The 20,567-nt window shown below is 42.4% G+C and overlaps 1 protein-coding gene across 1 annotated transcript; it reads right to left on the bottom strand.

Annotated features, from left to right (window-relative positions):
* Nucleotides 1-843: 843 nt before the first annotated feature.
* ercc6 (excision repair cross-complementation group 6) lies at nt 844-19,488 on the bottom strand. Its single transcript, XM_034100237.2, has 22 exons — nt 19,414-19,488; nt 17,745-17,950; nt 17,385-17,613; nt 16,810-16,930; nt 16,587-16,698; nt 15,426-16,128; nt 14,143-14,274; nt 11,489-11,647; nt 9,375-9,510; nt 8,955-9,125; nt 8,659-8,835; nt 6,985-7,101; nt 6,281-6,376; nt 5,222-5,440; nt 4,694-4,804; nt 4,168-4,287; nt 3,884-3,978; nt 3,250-3,395; nt 2,601-3,110; nt 2,340-2,514; nt 2,170-2,248; nt 844-2,089 (listed from the first exon to the last, which is right to left on the bottom strand). The coding sequence occupies exons 2-22, from the start codon at nt 17,938-17,940 to the stop codon at nt 1,634-1,636; spliced, it is 4,260 nt and encodes a 1,419-aa protein (XP_033956128.1). The 5' UTR covers nt 17,941-17,950; nt 19,414-19,488; the 3' UTR covers nt 844-1,633.
* Nucleotides 19,489-20,567: the final 1,079 nt, after the last annotated feature.

Below are 20,567 nucleotides of genomic sequence, written 5' to 3'. Positions count from 1 at the left end.
GTCCTGCGATTTATTTCGCTTCCTCAGATAAATGATCTGCTCCGGGACCCTTTCAATTAGTTTTAAAGCGCATCTGGGACGGCAGAGCGCAGACGCCATGCGTCTCTGAGGTGGAGGCAAAATGAGGCTTCGAGAAGCAGCTGAAATTCAGAAGAGGAGTGCGGGATTGGACTAAACCACATAAAGTGCAGAAAATCCCTTCTAATGGCGCGTAATTGGTTCTGTAATATCATTACAGGCGGATAATGGCCAGTTACAGGGCCCCGCGCTATTAAGGGTTTCCCTGGCGTGCAGCGTTTATGTTATTAAAGGGGGAATATAATGATATTTTAGTTATTAAATGCGCGTAATTAATTTATGCACCACTGAAAATAAAGTTGTTATTATGACCTCGGTGAGGTGCGTGGAGAAAATTGAAATCAAATAACGGTTGATAACTTTATCCTAATATTTGATCTAGACAAGTCTGACGAGAGCAGAGGCCTGAATTAGTGTGTGTCTGGATGTGTGTGTGGATGTGTGTGTGCTTCCTGTCAGCGGCTTCCTCTCCTCCTGTAATGGGGGCTTAAGTGAATAAATGAAATTACACTTATCTTCGTTGGTTAGAAACAATTTTACAAGTGAAATGTAACTAGATTTGGCAGATTTCAAGTCCCATGTTTACATACTTTCGACAGTTATTTAATTTCAATACCTTGGTCAGCTCTGCACGCAAATCAAAATCCGTAATGGTCTAACTGAGACAGTGATCTTAAATACTATTGAACTTTGAAATATCAAATTAAATAAAAAGGTCCATATCGACAACAATATTCATGACAAAACTCAAAAATACAATAATCGTTTAACATAATTGATGTCTTTTTTATTCTAAAGTTGATAACCAAACTGGAAACAACAAGCAGCTTCAGAGGTTTATTTCACATAGTAAATGCAAAACAGTGCATTCCTTGCCTATTTCAATTTATAAAACAATGCAGCTAAATTCTTCCCCCAATTAATTGGAGGTAGGTGAATTTGACTATAACTTAGATATTCTTGAACATGTTAAGAAAAGTCAGTAATTACAAAATCTACCAGAACCTACAATGATTTGGTCACATTTACAAAATGACACACTCCCGCATTATATTACAAAACATGGCACAAGTGAGACCGTTAATCAACAAAGAATTTGAGAGCAAACACATTTCTCACAGTAAATAATAACTCGAGGTAAAACAGTTTTAACTTTTAGGCTGATATAAAAACAAAGTATTCAAGTATTATCAGGAACAACAATTATTTGTAAACAAGCACAAATCTCAAACCGACTCACAGAGCAGACTCATTTAACACGTTGTTGAACTGACGATGAAATGGTAATGATTTATGTTTACAAGCTTCTCCAACATTAGCTTACATTGCATACAGTAACATATCTTTACCTACAATAGTGTTCCCAAAATATAATAATGTGAATATCCCCTTTTTGATCCAGTTTGAGTGATTTTGCCAGACAGACATTTCAATTAGACTAAAACAAATTGTAATGAAAAACAAATAAACCAAAAGATGATCTCGGCTTGATCGCTACGGACTCATTGCTGACGGTTCCTAAAATATGCATCACAGCTCAGTCTTTCTTCTTCCCTCAGCGAAAGCACTCCTTCAGTCTCCACAGGCCCTCCTGACCGGTTCTCCTGTGGAAGTCACAGATGCTCCTGAGCAGCTCTCTGAAGACGGGCGCCTGTTTCTCCGTCAGTCTCGGTTTGAAATACTCCAGCACTTCCTGTGTGGTGGCCTCTCCGTCCACATTGGCCTGGAAGGCTATGAAGTTCCGCACATCCACCAACAGCTCGTCATGCTCTGTGGGCGGAGCCGGGGGGAGGCTTGTTCCTGGAGCGGCCGAGCCCTCCTCCTCCTCCTCTTCTTCGGCGTCTTCTCTTTGGCTGCAGGGCACGCTGAGATGATTGCGGGCTTTCATCTTGGCCAGCAGGGAGGAGGAGGAGAGCGGGGTGGCGTTTGAGTCACTTTCCAAGCCGTCCCCACTGAAGAGGGCTCCTGCACCGGGCTTCTTTGTCAAAGACTTCTTCACAATAGCAGCATCCTAAAGAGAGATACACAACATGGTATTACAAATGCAAAATAACTGTCATTTCTATATTGTATATATTTCACTTCTGTTACCTTGCATTTGCCAGGATTAGGGACGGATTTAGCCGAAGATGCAACCAGGAGAGAATTATTCTTTTGTCCAAACCGTTTCCTGAGAGAGCAAAGAAAGGAAAAAATTAGCAGTGTTGTTAATACGATTATTTGATCTTTAAACAGCGGTGTGTGAGTGTGCTTCGGTGTACCTGGCAGGTGCAGGGGCAGGAGAGGGTCTGCTGTAGGACAGCCTGCACTGCTGGCGAGAGACTTTGAGCGCTCTTAGGGCATCTTTGGCCACCCTGTTGGCTTCTGCCTCCACCAGAACATAATCAGGGTTGGAGGACTCCATGATGGTGTCATGCTGCATCACACTGTGGATACCTGAGGACGTCAACAAAGAAGCTTATTGTTCTGCAATACTTTATAAAAGGACCTGACACAGCTGGTTAGTGCACCACAAAGCCTACCAGATTTCTTGAAGAGCTTTGCCAGGACGTAATCATCAGATTGCTTCTCCCCGTCATCGTCTGCGTTCTGAAAGGTCTTATTCTTCACCAGGTGAGGGATGCGTTGGCCTTCAAACCGAGAATCCTTAGAGTGCTTTCGCTTCTTATGTTTGTGTTTATCCGAACCTGAGCTGCAGTGCTTCCTCTTTTCCCTGTGCTTCTGTGGGCTGGTGAGGGCAGAGTCTCTGTCTCTGTGTTGGCGAGCTGCGTCTCTGTTATTTGGTCCTGTGTCCTGTGTTTTTGCTGAAATATTATCTTCTACATAGAGGTCATTTTGGTTTGTTCTTCGACTGTCTGTAGGGGCATTTGGTGGACCCGGAGAGTTTGTAATACATAGAGAATTGTTTCCTGCGGAGTGTCTGTTGTCCTCACCGGTTTCATTCTGGTTAGCTGAGGAGTGTCTATGGTTTACCTTGTGCGATGGCCTTGGCCTCTGAGGTTTTTTAGGTGCCATGACATCAGAACCTGTACCTGTATTACAATGAAAAACAAAACATGCTAAGTGAATTCTTCCAGGTTTTAAAAGAAATTCTGATAATCTAAACATTTGACAATAACTTGTTTTCCTGGTAAGAACCACATCGACAAACAACAGGAATAATATGCAAACCAGCAAATATGGCACTGGTCTCTGTTCCCTGAGCTCCATCAGGGTCGGTCAGGGTGAAGAGCTCATAGATGTCGTTAGACTTAAAGAAGCGTCTTTGTTTGGGGTCCTTCAGAACGCGGTTGGTCAGAAACTGTTTGAAGATTTGCCTGAACAGATAAAGAAACACAATTAGATACTTATGTTTAATTTGTTATTTTATCACAGCAGGCAGCCCCGATCATCTGTCATCACAGAGTAGTTTGGCTGATGGATGAGAAAATTAGTTAACCGCACTACGGTAGGTATCAAAATAGCATCCCTGCCGTTCTTTCAACTTGCTTTTTGAAAGCACTTTATAGACCCAAACCCAACAGAGCAACACTTTAGTAGTCCTACATTGGCCATTTAATAATGCAGGAAAGTGTTTCAATTACAGAGAACTGTGATCGTGCAGGTAGTAATACAGCAGCGATGTGGGCTATAAGTCATGTCGTTACCAATATTCACGAGTGTGTGAATTTAATGAAAAGATAACAAAAATGCAAAAGTGCATTAGAGGAATCACAAAATGCAGGGAACTCTTTTTATCGCGTCCTGTGATTGAATATAATATGTACTAAATGTTAACGGACAAACATAAAAAGACAAACTGCACCTGTGGTAGATTTTCTCCTCGATGGTCCCGGCAGTCAGCAGTCTGTACACCGTCACCGACTGTGTCTGACCAATCCTCCACGCCCGCTCCCGTGCCTTACATAATACATGAAAATAAATTGTTAAAGGTAAATAATCTGAAACACACAACCAGAGTATTTTAGGCAGTTATTTTTTTGGTGCAAATAATGTGTGTGTGTGTGTGTGTGTGTGTGTGTGTGTGTGTGTGTGTGTGTGTGTGTGTGTGTGTGTGTGTGTGTGTGTGTGTCTCTCTCTCTCTCACACCTGTGTGTCGGTACTTGGGTTCCAGTCTGGGTCATAGATGATGACTCGGTTGGCTCCAGTCAGATTGACTCCCAGACCTCCGACTTTAGTGGTCAACAAGAAGATAAAAATGGATTTGTCCTGTAAGAAAAAATGTCAGTGAGTTTTATACTCATTTTATGATAATCATATAAATAGATTACGTTAGTACATACAATTTATCTGATGACAACAATAGTGCCTATTAAAAAAGAATCAAATAGCTTAATCTGAACTTGGCTTTTGGTCACTTGATTCTCCCTGAAGAATTACTGATACATTTTAAGATGAATTTAAACAATTACAGGTTTGTTTTTTAATTATTCCATGTTCAATTTTAAAAATGGTATCACAAGACAGGGACACAAAAGCCACATCCAGTGTGAAAAAACAGATTGTCATCAATTAGTGTCTCCACCTCAGGGTGTGCAGGGTTCCACTAAACACGCTGTCCCTCAGGACGGGATGTTCAGGGGAAACACTTAGAGCCATTAGGGATAAGCCTTACCTCGTTGTAGCGAGCGATGAGGGGCTGTCGGGAAGCTATTGGAGTCGTGCCGTCCATTTTCAGGTATGAGTAGTTATTCTCCGTCACAAATACCTGAAAGATGTGCAACATCTGGAAAAGGAGATAGAGACAGCAGAAACAGTGAGACAAGAAACACAGAGGGAGAGAGGGACTGAGGTTTGGATTATCTCTAAAAGGATTAGTGCAGATTAATATTACATGGACAGAGATACCGACAGGGAGGGTCTCAGGTTCCCTCTGAGGTATAATCTCATTGGTATTGACTGCAACAGCTGGGGCCTCGCTCACACACACTCTGTCTCTCTCTCTCTCATACACACACACACATCATTTTACAGAGACATGCGTTGTAGGAAGCCAGAACAAATACGGAAACAACAAATACAAGGGATATGAGAATTAAAGACATAAATCATTTCATTTGATGCAGGGAAGAAGTAACAAGTCCTGAATATTCATCATATGTATTAGCTGCTCATCAGGAAGTCAGAGCAGTGTGCTCCTCACCTGTCTGGACTGCGTGAAGAGCAGCACTTTGTGGCCCTGTTTGAACCAGAGGCGCAGCAGCGACTCCACCACGATCAGCTTGCCCGAGCGTTTCCAATATCCAAAGTGTTCCTCCTTAGTTAGCTGCTCCTCTGGGATTCCCCTCAACATCCGGGGCCCCCCCGAGAAAAGGTCGGGGTGGTTACAGATCTTTCGGAGCGCTATCAAACCTGAGAATACCTAAACCACACAAAAGTTAAAAATATATTTTTTTTTAATTATTCACAAAGCAAAAATAAACACGTCTAAGTACATACATTAACTACATAACAGTTGACAAATCCGAAATGAAATGATAATACAAATAAAAGAATGGATACAATAATAAAAATCCTATTTTGTTTCTTTCTCTTGAACACATAATTGGCGGCAGGTGTACAACTGTGTAAAACAAAAAAGGTTTTGCAGCATTTTAGAGCATTTCACTTTTAAACAAATAAACACATTTACTTAAGTATACTGGAATTAGTTACATAATTTATTTACGGACAATAAAGCCTGTGTTTCTTGATGAAGGCCCAACGGCCACTGCATTAGTAATGGTGGTTAATGGACTGAGAGTGACCAGTGAATATGGTTATAAGAGCGTGTGCGTACGTACGTGTGTGTACGTGTACATCTACAGTGGTCACCCCTGGCTCTCCAACCACGTCCATTTGGTCAGTGGTGATAAATGTTCGAGTCTCTCTCTCGGGTCGGACTAATGTGAGAAGACCAACAACACAGCTTTCTCAAAGAGAGCATCTTGAAGGGTTTAACAAAATGTACCGGGCAAAAAGGAATTCATTCCACTGATGCCACTTCAAGGTGATGTGTTTTTAAGTGTACAAGAGCGCATAAGAAATACACACCAGTACCTGTGAGCGAGAGAGAGTTGAGCTGATATTAATCAGTTAGGAGGTTAAATAATGAATAAGGCAAGTCTTGTTCCAGGAAGTCTTCTCCTTGACCGAGAGGTTTGCTCTTCTGGTCGTTAGAAAGCAGCACGGGTCAACACAAAGCACAAACAAACAGTCTTACCTGCATGTCGCCGTTAAGTATTTGGTAGACCTCTTTGGAATCTAGGAAGCCTTGATAAACCTCCCGCTGGTCTTCTGTTAATCTGCAGAACAGAACCTACACACACACACACACACACACACACACACACACACACACACACACACACACACACACACACACACACACACACACACACACACACACACACACACACACACACACACACACACACACACACACACACACACACACACACACACACACACACACACACACACACACACACACACACACACACACACACACACACACACACACACACACACACACACACACACACACACACACACCAGTGTAAACGTGTGTAATAGGCAGTACACCACAGCTTTAGAGGCCCTTGATGAAGTGCAGTGTGTGAGAAGAGAAATGAGAGGGAAGCGATGTGTTCTTGGAGCCTCTGCTGTCCCGAGGGACCGACTTAATGAGCTGAAGTGGACTGAGGACTCAACCAGCGTCAGTGGACAGACCGGGGACGAGCCACCTTAATGAATACCTGCTCCTTTTACTTTACCAGGACTTTATTAGCTATCTTCACCTTACAAGGGCCATGCATTCATCAAATACTCCTTAGACGTGGCGTATACAGTCACATCCAATCAGACGGACACCTCCCCAGGTTGTTCAATGCTACACAACGGGGTCAAATGTCTTATGGTGAATACCTGTTCATTTTTGTCAGGTAAGGAGAGGTTGTCCTTGACATCTGCCTTCATTCTTCTGAGCAGGTAAGGGTTTATGGTGTCCCTCAGCACGCACGCACACTTAAACGCCGTCTGGACCTGGAAAAGAAACACAGACAGACTGCTTTGAAACAAAAGAGACTTAATCCTGCGATCCAAACAATCACCCCTCACACCGGTCACTGTGTGTTTCCTGAGGCATGATGGTCGTTTAGCCCCTCCTCTGCCCTCTCTCATCACCTCCCTCATGTTGCTGTCCCTCTCAGCAGCACAGGCCATTAAACATTGATCAGAGTGCTGTTGGCCCCCAGGGACGGAGCCCTCTTCTTTCATCAGTACTACCGGCCAGCTCCTTTGGAAAACAGAGGAGGAGCTTTGGTTCCCCCCCCACCCCTACAAATGCCCTGCTACACCTCATCCAGAGTGAGTGCTGAAGGCCAGTTAGCCTTTTTAAACATTAACTCGCTGGGGGTCCACAGAGGCATCAGAGACACCCTCTGCAAAGCTGGAGGGGACAATCACATGTTGGGATTTAGGGGTCAGGGTGGAGAAGAAGTGGAGGAGGGCAGCAGATGATCTCTGCCCAAGCTGCTGAGTGGACTCACATGCATGCCTCAGTAATGGATCTGCATCAAGCCCCACCACACACACACACACACACACACACACACACACACACACACACACACACACACACACACACACACACACACACACACACACACACACACACACACACACACACACACACACACACACACACACACACACACACACACACACACACACACACACACACACTACTGTTCTGAGAATTTCGAGAAGAGGATAAGGCAGCAGAGCTTAGCCCTCTCTGACCATTTAATAACATTAATAATTAGTAAAGGTTTTTATTATCGACAGCGGAAGAAGCATCAATAGCCAGCTTAAATAATTAAATCCATACAGTCAGTGGGTTATTAACGATTGAGCACTAATGACAAAAGGGCTACAGTTCAGCTCTCTGGCTCTCCACTCTAGCCTCGCTCTCCCTCTCTCTCTCCCTCTCTCTCTCCCTCTCTCTCTCTCCCTCTCTCCCTCCCTCTCTCTCTCTCTCTCTCTCTCTCACTGGGGATGTGCTGAAGTTCCTTTGCATGAGCCTGCATTATCCTGCACTTAATGGCTCTGTTACTCCACCATCGCTCTCCTTCTGACTGGCTTCCGTCTAGCTCTCCAAAAGTGTGCCTACATGTGTGTGACTGGTCGTCAAGTGACACTTCATCGCTCCCTCCCTCTCTATGTTCATCTATAGGCTTGCTTGATAATGGATGACTTCTTTATGTTTAAATGTTTTGTTTTTTTCACTTCAACTAAGTTTGGTCCAAAATTAACATAAACTTAAAGCCTTTTTGTGTTGTTCTTTTTTAATTATGTTGTTAACTTACTTTGTTTTCATTTTAAATACAATTTTTAATAAGTTTGGATTTTGAAAAGGATGTCCTTTTGCTCAGTCTTTACACCTGGTTTCCACTTTGCTCTTATCCTCTGAAAATGTGTCCGTAGTTTCAAATGGGGGGACATTCCTTCTTCGTCTTTGTTAAAAATGAGGTAACGGATTAAGTAGCATGATTTAAACAAAGAAATCCTAACTTTGAATGTGTGTGTGTGTTCCAGTACCTGTACAGGTGAGGCATTGCTGTACCCTCCCATGGTGATCGGCACAGAGAACTGCTCCATGAAGACAGGTAATGTCCCCAGTTTGCCGGGGAAGACAAAGTCAAACAGAGACCACAGCTCCTTTAAATTGTTCTGCATCGGAGAGCCAGACAGGATGAACCTGTGGGGGGTGCGAAACTAGGGAGAGAGCAGAGAGCAAGTATGTTACATATTCCTGAAGGCTGGTGTAATGAGCACGTTTGTTATGCTTGTTACAAATATGTTGTGTGTTCATAAATGAGTCTGTGAAACAATACCTGTTTGCAGGCGGTGGTAACTCCTGCGTTTGGATTCCTGATCTTATGACCTTCATCCAGAATAATGTAGTGCCAATCGTAGCGCTGCAGGGTTTCTTGCAAATTTCTCACAGCAGAATATGAGGTTATCAGGATACCATGACATGCTGCTATCTCTGGAATAAGCTTTTCCTGCAACACACAAAGAAAACACATGGATTAGTACAGGTTTTTGTTTCCTACCCATCTCTGGTAGCTTGAGCGTGGAAGTAGGGCATCTACGTTGTGTTTTGAGGAGAGAGGCAAGAGGGGAGAAGGTTAGGAGATGATGCTGCATAAACAGACCTCTAGTGCCCCCCAGAGGAAAGAAAGGCCCTGTAGAAAACTTTCCAACTAAATTATGAATATGAAAATCAAACACACACAAGAACACACTATTACCTTGTTGCTGGTGTAAGAGCCAGTTTCATGTAGCACAGCCACTCTGAAAGGAGGCCACCAGGTGTGAAACTCCTGCACCCATTGGTGCATGACTGTGGCCGGGCACACGATGACCGTCGGACCCAGACCTTCGTACCTACAACCAAACACACCGGACAGTTTAATGGCAAAGCTGCAATTAAGATGTGAAACAAGTGAATTCAGGGTTCATTTGCATAACCTCAGCAAATTATAGTCATTATAATAATAATTATTTCTATACCAAATGATAGAAAATAAAGGCAGTTTCCCAATAAGTCAAATTAGCATTGCTTGCATACAACATGTGATGGATTCAGGCATAAGGGATTTAGAGAAGGCTAAAGGAGTGTCCAGGTGCAATTATGCAGCAAAATGATGTTACTCTTTAACGTCTACCACTGGCTCAGATAATGAAGAACAACAAAATAAGTTACCATAGCTATGCGGATGACACACAAATATACATAACAATGTCACCAGGAGACTATGCTCCAATTCAAACACTGAGTAAGTGCATTGAACAAATCAATGACTGGATGTGTCAGAACTTTCTCCAATTAAACAAAGATAAAACTGAGGTAATGGTTTTTGGAGCAAAGTCAGAACGTATAAAAGTTAGCGTTGAGCTTCTGTCTGCAATGTTCAAACCAACAGATAAAGCCAGAAATCTAGGTGTAGTCATGGACTCTGACCTGAGTTTCAACAGTCACATTAAAACAGTTACTAAATCAGCCTACTATCACCTAAAGAATATATCTAGGATTAAAAGACTAATGTCACAGCAGGATTTGGAAAAACGTGTCCATGCTTTTATCTTCAGTAGACTGGACTACTGCAATGGTGTCTTCACAGGTCTCACTAAAACATCTATTAGAAAGCTGCAGCTGATTCAGAACGCCGCAGCTCGAGTCCTCACTAACACTAAGAAAGTGGATCACATCACTCCAGTTCTGAAGTCTTTACACTGGCTTCCTGTGTGTCAAAGAATAGATTTCAAAATACTGCTGCTGGTTTATAAAGCACTGAATGGTTTAGGCCCAAAATACATTTCTGACCTCCTGCTAAATTATGAACCATCCAGATCTCTCAGGTCTTCAGGGACTGGTCAGCTTTCTGTCCCCAGAGTCAGAACTAAACATGGTAAAGCAGCGTTCAGTTATTATGCTGCAGATATCTGGAACAAACTCCCAGAAACCTGCAGGTGACTGATTTTAAATGCCATTTATTTAATGTCTTTCGTTTTTTGTGAAGCACTTTGAATTGCCTTGTGTTGAAAGGGGCTATATAAATAAACTTGCCTTGCCTTACTACAAAGTCTCCCTCCACTGCTCTACACACTGTGTCAGGTGCATAGACAACAATTCCTCTCCTCTGTGAAGATTTACAAGAGCTTTGACAGACAAACAAACACACACACACACACACACACACACACACACATACACACTAATAGGCTGCTATGAACCTCTGCCTGGTGGAAGCTATTGATACTTGGCCATAATTGAGTTTGGAAGCAATCAATTTGTGGGCGTAACCAAATTATCACCACCAATGCGTCATGTTTTCCACGGTGGATTTGTCGCCCCACACGTGCTCCACCCTCAGTCCAACAATTATTTTAAGTGTTCATCAGGACGCTCATTCTACTCTAACACACACACACACACACACACACACACACACACACACACACACACACACACACACACACACACACACACACACACACACACACACACACACACACACACACACACACACACACACACACACACACACACACACACACACACACACACACACACACACACACACACACACACACACACACACACACACACACACACACACACACACACACACACACACACACACACACACACACAATGTCAGTGTTTTCTCTGATGTCTGAAGTAAGAAAGTGAAGAGTCTGATAATTGAAACATGTTTAATAATTCAGATGAACACTCAAGCAGAAATCCCCCTAATCAAATATTCATACCATACAGACACACAGTCTCTGGCCACAGTTTGTTTGTGAGTGTGTGTGTGTGTGTGTGTGTGTGTGTGTGTGTGTGTGTGTGTGTGTGTACCTGTAGTTGGATCCTCTGGTCCTCAGTTTGCTGTAGCTCAGTCCGGCCAGAAAGCAGATGACCTGGATGGTTTTACCCAACCCCATCTCGTCTCCCAGGATGCCGCCTGCCTGCTGACAGTGGAGCTCCCACAGCCACCGAACACCTGTCTGCTGGTACCTGACAATGTGATACACATGTATGAAAAAACTTCTAACACCTGTGCATAAGAAAAACGATGGACACTCATGTGGAAACACGATGGACACTCATGTGGAAACACGACAGGGTGGTCTGGTAATTATAATGTCATTCAATCGAAATCTGATTGAATTACGCTCACCAGTAAGGGTCAGAACACATAAGGATGATCACATTTGTCTTGAAAGAGACAACTTTCTAAAAGTCATATATGTAGCGCATTTTTTTATTAAATCAATGCAAAAAAGTAAAGCATTTAAACAAATGTAGGAGAATTTAGATTTTTGAGAAACAAATGGCCAGTTAAATGGCAGAAGAAAAGTTATTTTATCCACCAAATTTAACTAAAAGGTTTCCACAGTTGTTCTTAAAAGCGTTTTAAAACAACAGAGTGACATAATGACATAGCAATGAATACTAGTAGTGACCTTTAGTAGCACTAGGTGGATTAAGTTAATAGTGTCTAATCAAATAATGGGTACCACTTTACAATAAGACTACCCTTATAAAGGATTCATAAAGGGTTTATAATTAGGTTGTAAACACTTTATTAATCATTAAGAACCATTTATAAACCAGTTCTAACATAGTTTTCATACATCAACACAGGCTCACTATTTGTCAAGATGGCTAAGCCTTGTATTGGCTACTTAGCGAGAATCAACTCAGTGAGCAACAGATACCAAGGATGCTGGCTGATGAGGAAGATGAAGTAAGCTAGGTAGCCAATATAAGACCCGTCTACACTACAGGCATCAAAGAATCTTGAAGCTGGGCGTGTCTGAGGCTTGGCGATTTCTCGCGCCCAAGGCGACCAACAACCAATCAGGAATCTCCCACCCGCCCCCGGCATACAAAGCAATAGCAATGTTAAAACGAAGTCAACTGGATATAAAATCCCCAAACAGGCGAAAACCTACCAGTTCCACCCACTGTCTCTGCCACCTCCCTCCATGCCTCGCTCCTCCGGTTTGTATCCCGGTAGATGAACAGAGACTGATCATACAGCACCGGGTGATTCACTACCGCTCCATTTTTTTGAATATGAGGAAATGACCTGCGTAGTCTCTCCCAGCATACACGCGGTTTGATTGGCTAGCGCTTGTACTGTCAGATTTGCATACGCGGGATTTGATTGGCTGATGCCAAGCATCGAGCCTCAAAAGTTGAACATTGTTCAACTTTTGATGCCGATAGATGCTTGTGATGCTTGCAAAGCCATGCTCCCCACAATGCAGTTCGGCGAAGTTTAAAAATCTTCTACGTCACCCCATTCAAGTGAATGGGCGAAGCGTTGAAAGCATTTTTCGATGCTTGTAGTATAGACGGGCCGTAATGGCGCATTTCCACTGCAGGCCTCGCTCGGCCTCGCTCGGTTTGGTTAGGCCTTATTAGGCCCGGCTCACTTTAATGCTGCGCTTCCATTACAGTTTAGGAACTGTGGTAGTTACTATAGTAACGCAGTGTAGGCGGAGCCGTGACGTCATCTTCAATGAGAGCCCCAGAAAAACAACACAGCCGTTAGCTCTTAGCTCTCAGAGCTCACAGCTCCTCATATCTGTTCAGAAACTAGACAAAAGTTAAACAAGTACAAACCACAGACTGCCTGTGTCATGGCGAATACAGTCGCTGGTTTAATTGTGTCTGTATAGGCCGTTGTTGTGAGTGTGGACGGTCGGAGCATATATAACGTTAGCTTAGCCAAGCTCCATTTAGAAAACAAGCATTTTAAAAGGGTTTTTCGCCTGCCGTCTGTCTGCAGACTTGTCAAAGCATTAATTCATGGTTTTTACTAACTGGTATCAGTATGTTGTTACTTCGGCATCATTTTGAAACGTGTATTACAATTAAATCACGGTCAAATATGTTCATCTTGTTGTAGTTGTAGCCCCCTTGCCAGCGATTCTCTCTCTAGTTTAGCATACTCAGCCCGACTCAGCCTGGTTGTTCCTGGCCCTAGAACCACGATTTAGTCGGGCCAGAAAAAAGGTGAAAAAGTAGCCCCGGGCCAAAACTAGGCTAAGTGGAAACGCAACCAAAAACGGGCCCCGCACGGCTCGGCACGCTTAAAGCGAGCTACCCGCTGCAGGGAAACGCGCCATTAGTGGTACAGATAAATGTGGGCTCACTATTATTTGGCAAGCAACCGGTCACAGTTGCCCTGTTTATCTCATGTCTTATAAAAGCTTATTAATCATTTATAAAGTGTTCACAACCTAATTCATAAATTAATTAAAACTATTCGTAAACCCTTTATCTGGGTAGTCTTACTGTAAAGTGTTACCAAATAATGCATTCTTTGGTTAATCTTTGAGGACAAAGGTTGTTAGTGGGTGTGTTGTTCACACAGTTGTAAAATGTTATGTGTATGAAATATGTATTAATACAATTCACTTCCTCAGTTGACAGTTATAAACATTTGTTGTGTAAATATTAACAGTAAGCTAACCCTCAATGTTTTACATTTAACTTACTTGTAAAGTTTTTTCCAGATGAAACCAGGCACTTTGAAGCCTTCGTCAAATTCTTCATCACTGTCATCTGTAAGCTCCTCCCCCCTCTCTCTCTTATCCTCCCTTTCTCGAAGACGTTGTCGCCTCCATCTCCTAAGAGAGAGAATGAGTACATATTAATGGAGCAAATCAAGTGGTCAAAAACAATGAGAAAATCCAGCTTGAAGTCATTCGTTGGTCACCTTTAGACATTGTTACCTGTCAATTCTATACTGGAAATACTGGGTAAGCAATTATTGAGAGAACGATGGATGGATGTAGCCTTTGCACTCACTCATTTACTTTACACGTGTGTATGGATAGCAAATGTGGTGTTGATATTTCCCTTGAACAGTAGAACATATACAAAGGGAAATGTAACGGAGAAGAGTTGTAATGGTGCAGGAGAGAGGGCAGTTAGAGGAACAGTCGTCGCTCGGCAAATGAAGATTGATACGGACAATTAGTAGTGCGAGTTCCCCAGAAAGGTGTGAGGTGGAGAGGATAAGAATCCATCTTCATTTGGGCCTGGTCCTGTCACCCTGCCACGAAACTGGTCCTTTAGCTGGGCCTGGGAGACCACACTCTCTAATTAAGTCAAGACTAAGCATTGGTTCAGTTAATTACACTTTTCTGCCCCCACTCCACCCCCCACCCAACTACAAATACTCCCCGCTCTAATAATATCATTCCTCATATAAGCTAGCCTCACCATCCATGCCGTGGCGTTGCTGTTGAATTGACATTCAATCACTGTAGTGTGGAAAAAGGACACATGCCAACACAATTTATTTGGCAGCTATAAATATGAAATCTCATTAGGGCTGCTCTTCCATTAATTTGAGCATTAGACTGAGTGAGTGTATAAAACCATGTGCAGGAGGATAATTAGGCCAGTGTGAGAGCAGAGAGACAAGAAGAGCAGGGAGTGAATTTGCTTAGTCAAGAAACAGCTGCCAATCTCATCTGGGATTAACGCTCCTTCTGCACTATGGAGGCAGCAGAAAGCAACTGCCTTTCTCCTTAACTAAAGGGAATAACAATAGCACATTTGTACCGCAGCCATCGCAAATGGGATGCGTAGTTAAAGGCTCAATCTGGTGTTTGTTGAGCATGTCGTTTGCAGGCTCGAATGTTGACTTTAGAGGAAGACTTGCTGATGAAAACTTTTCCCACCCAACCATAATACCAAAAACCAATCTCCTGTTCACAACTCTAAACAATTTACCAAACCGAAGCTTATAGAATAAAGTCAATGATCATACCTTATACGCTGTCTGTAGTACTCCATGTCCCCATCATCTTTGTTTCCTTTGTCTTTACCCTTTGCGTCCACCTCTTCATCTGAACTCTCGGGGCAGTATTCTTGGTCACTCTCCTCTTTTTTCTTAACTTTCTTCCTCCCTTTCCCTTCACTTTTCTTCTTGTATGCTTTCAACTCATAATCATCTCCATCGTCCTCTCCAAAGCCCTCCTCCCGGGCTTCTCTTTCCTCTTGGTCAGGGTCTATGCCTTCATCACTGGGCAGGTACTCTGACCCCTCGCTGTCCGTCTCCTCTTCCCCAGTGTGAAGCTTCCTCCTGGGTTTAGGGAGCTGGGGTTCAGCTTTAGGTCGGGCTTTAGGATGGGCCTTGAGAGCTGTGATCTGGAGCTTACGTATGTGCTTCTTCATCTTGTCGTCTTTGGAAGAGGAAACAACCTTTTTTGTCCTGGCCTTATTAGGGCCGGAGCTCCTCTTCTTCTTTAGAGGAGGGACTTTCTTCCGATCGGTAGCCATCTTGGCCTGGTCCGCCAAGTACAGGTCAAAAGCCGAGTTCTCGACAAGCATCACTTTTCGAGGCTCCTTTTTTTCCACCTTCTGTGGGATTTGTGTTCCAAAGGGAGTCATGTGACCTGTCCGGATCAGCTCCTCCCATTCTGTCTCCTGAGAGGGCATGAGCATGCTGCCCAGCGTGGATGGCCCGGCCTCTGGTACAACACACACACCAGGCAGGGTTAGATAAAGAACTCTTGAGTATCAGCTAATGAAAGGTACTCAGGTGGAATATTTTAACTTTTCTTATCAGAGTTTACATCTTTCCAAACTTTTGACATATATTGGATTTTTGTATCAGGAGATATCCATACAATATATTTTTAACAAAGTAATATGTATGCAAGCCATTGCCAACATGTCCTCCTGATGATTACTTAAATGAGGAAAGCCACAGAATAGCATTCTTGCTCATCATAAATGCAACTGGCATTAATATTTGCATTGTTTCCGTTTCTGCATTGTTTTGTAGCACAGGGCATATTTTCTATAGAAAGCAGGGAACCAGAACTCAGCCGCATTTGACTGAGTATTGATATCCCCTTCTAATAGATGGATAATGCTTTAAGTCAATACATTGAAAAGGTATTGCAGGTTAATAAAAACATCTGACCTTCCTCTTCATCATCTGCCAAAATCTCAGCTTCCACCCTTTCTGCATCCTCTCCTCCCAGAATGGCCTGAAGTCGCTTCTGTTTGGCTCTGACTTTCTTAAGCTGTTTTTCCTGTATTCAAAGTTGTTTTCATCATTGTGACAATCAAAATCCATATATTCTTTAGGTGAAGTTATTATGTACATCACCCAATTTAAGTACTTGTCATATTTAGTCATTTACCTTATTTTCTTTCTGTCGTTTGACAGATTCAATCTTCCTACTGATATCTTTACTGGAGGAAGCATAGGGAGACAGTTGCTCGATGATCTTGTTTATTTGTTTAAGAGAAGTTGTGACAGACCTGAAACACACAGAAACATCAATCCACTTAAGGTTTGGTATTTTGAAATCAAAAATACATGTTCTGTCACTACAGCAGATATATATTATATAATAAGAAATATTATTTTTTTAAAGCGAAACGTCTGTTGAAAATGAGGTTTAGGTGGCCCAATTTCTAATCCAGATGTATACTGTTTGGCTTAACTGATTAATGTTCAATTAAATGGCCAGTAGAAATATTCAGCAAGCTGCCACAGTGGCAGGTGAAGAAAAATACTTAATTTTAGATCCTGCTTTAAAAGGCAATAGAAAATGTGTATATCAGTGCAATCCTAACATTTCATCAGGGGCAACATTAATGACACGTGATCAGTAGACAATGACTTTCACAGGAACACTTCAACACACCACAAATACTGTGCCGAGGGGAAAACAATCTTAGTCCTCTTATTAATTGCAGCCATTGTCCTTACCTGACATCATCGAGCACAGAGTGGTATTCCTTCTCAGCCTCTGCTTTAGCAGCAGCCTGATTGGCTTCATGGATTGCCTCATCCACTTGTTGCAGGACTCCTTGCTCAAGGACGTCATGGTCATACACAGCCACACCAAGGCCCTGCAGTTCATCGGCTCCAGAACTGGCTGATGCTGCTTGGATACGCTGACGGTCGATCTGAAGCAAGGCAGCAGACCTCTTTCCACCTGTACCACAGCACAGGTAACAAAACATAGATGCATTAGATAACTATGAATGAGATTAATCATTTTGGTGGATTAAAGCCATTCCGGATGTTCTACCCACTCCTTTAAAATGCAATAGGAACAGAGCTCACCACTGGTGCCCTCCCCAGGTCCAGTGTTGGTAGAAAAGGCTGAAGCAGCCTCGAAGCCCTGACTGTTTTGAGGGAAAGAGCATTCTGCTGAGCCCCCTGCAGCCCCATCCTCCTCTGTGGCCCCCGGGGTGTGGGCAGCACTGGCAGGGCTGGAGAGAGAGGAGGGCACCTGGTCCTCCGAACCGTCTACAGGCATGTTGAAGCAGCTGCAAACAGTCAAAAGTGTTATTCAGATGTCAAACAGACAGTGTGATTCTACTAAGCCTTGGCTTTGCTTTGAAATAAGATAATATAAACACACCCTAGTTAAGGTGGCTTAACTTAAAATGGGTTAACTTAAAATGTAGTCAATAGAGCCCATGTTAAGGTGGGGTAGGTAGTTTTGGAGAAACCAGCTCGAGTGCGCTAGAATTTGAAAATACACAGCCGGAAAAAAATCTGCCACTTCCTTACAGAGCCCCTCCTCCAACACACAGGAATACGCACATGACCAATGAGGGCACGAGATAAGTTTGTGCACAGATGGAAGGCTGACAGGCAGGTAGGCCATCCAGTTATTTTAGCCGGGCCGGCTAAAATGATTGGTCGTGCTTTTTACGATACTACGGCTTCCACTGATGAAATGTTTTTATGTATTTATTGTCAAAGCATTTAATATATTCATTGTTATCGGGATGTTAAGAGCATTCCATGGAATATAATAAAAGGTGTTTCTCAAATAAATGACATACCCCACCTTTAACTAGGTTACGTTATTGTTATCCAGTGGTGTAAAGTAACTAAGTACATTAACTCAAGTACTGTACTTAAGTAACATTTTGAGAGACTTCAATTTTTTGTATCTCTACCCCACTACGATTCAGAGGTAAATCTTGTACTTTTACTCCACTATATTTATAATAATAATACCTTTAGTTATTTTGCAGATTTGGATTAATAATGTGAAATATAAACAACACTAATAATAAGACTTTAGTTAGACCTGGAGTAAATTCACAAGCTACCCTGCAGTATACAAAGTTATTAAAAACAAACTGCACTTTTACCAGCTTTGATAACACTTTAATGCATCAATAATTATAATCTAAAAACATCATAAATTATTCTGAAATGGACCTATGCATAATGAATACTTGTCTTTTTGGTACTGTAGTATAGTATATGTTGATGCTAACAATGTTTCTACTTTATTTGATTAACAAATTGAATGCAGGTCTTGTACTTGTATTCCTGGTACTTCTACTTTTACTCAAGTACAATTTCTGAGTACTTCTTCCACCTCTGCTAGTATCTTATTTAACATCAACGGGTGACTGACTTTAGGCTAACAATCATGTGAAGAATGAACGTAAGCGTAGAAAAGGGAACATTGCATATGTCTACTAACATAACCAGCCAAACATCTTATATACTACAACAGTTGGATAACAGCATGTTATTACATTCACAAATAGTTCAGATAAAAACATTTCCCACAGCTGTCCATTGTTTACGTGGCTAGCCTAGCCTGCTAAGCTAACAGTGAGCCTTAAACTATCAGCATGTCATTTTGAATTAAAACTACCAACACATACAGATTCATATAGCAAGATGTTAGCGTGTATATTATTGTATTTTGGTGGGGTACATTAAACTGAGCCTTGAAGCGACAATGACAGAAATTACTTACAAAATCTGCAGTTACACAACATCACGGGCTTTAAATGACATGTTGCTAGTGAAGCTTCCGGTGAGAAGCTTTGTGCTCTCTCTTCTCTGATTTACTTGTTGTACAGCGCCCTCTGCTGGTGTACATCTGCACAGGGCATTGACCCTCTAGGTGGCGCCGCGAAACCATTCTTCAATTAAAGAAAAAATTGAAGAACTCATTGAACCAGCCCCACTTCAACGAATGTTTGTACCACATTATTAATGTCACCCATTGTGTTTGTGTTTTGCACAATCAGCTTGGGAAGCAGTAAACAGTTAGCCTATGTGTTGGAAAAGAAGCAAGAGAGTTTGGGAGTTTGTTTGTCTCACAATCAACCAGACATTATATATGGGCCAATCAAACAAGCCACTTGAAATCTAATAACGTGTATTCCTCTGCGAAGCATCAATCCCTTTTTGAAGGAGCTTATCTCCAACATGTGTAAAGCCTGCACTTCGTGGATGCCACACAGCAGTGCCAAGTAGGCCTACTCACATCTCGGAATACGTTTATTTCCAGTATCTTGAAACAATAAACTAAGGACTTAATTAAAATGCCTTCTACGCCTTGCATTGCCTTGCCTGAGCCAAAGGCCAGCAATATTTCCAAACAGTGTTATTTGTGTAAACAGACATATCTATTTAGGGATATATATTGCTGTCACCCTTGGTACAGAAAGTGTAGGAAGATGGAGACAGTGGTCTACTTTATTTGCTTATAGTCAATGTGGGTCACCTTCAGGGCAACCTCTCCAGAGACACTGGGGGGAATTTGAAAAGAAAGTGTGTCACAGTGAGAAGCAGTTTGAGTGGAAATCCTGCATTGTGCAGAGCTCTGATCAGGTAGCCATCCGGCACAATGTTTTCTTTGTTGGTTTTCGTCTGGTTAGTTAATATAAAGGCACACAGATAGGAGTTGGACAAAGTCAAATAAACGTTCAAGCTGTTGATGAATCACCTATAGTGGGAAATACACTGATACATTCACATAATGTTGTGACTGTAAGGTTGAGCTGCAGAGAGGAATGTAAACCTCCTGTCTGTCTTCACCCTCCATCTTTTGTTTATTCAAGCAATACTTGACAACATTTATCACAGGGGAGGAGGAGATAATACATACCTATATGGCAAGGT

Source organism: Pseudochaenichthys georgianus, chromosome 15 (assembly GCF_902827115.2).
Source record: "Pseudochaenichthys georgianus chromosome 15, fPseGeo1.2, whole genome shotgun sequence".
NCBI classification, from domain to species: Eukaryota; Metazoa; Chordata; class Actinopteri; order Perciformes; family Channichthyidae; genus Pseudochaenichthys; species Pseudochaenichthys georgianus.
Note: the sequence above shows the minus strand (reverse complement) of the source record. Positions and strands in the feature narration are given on the sequence as shown.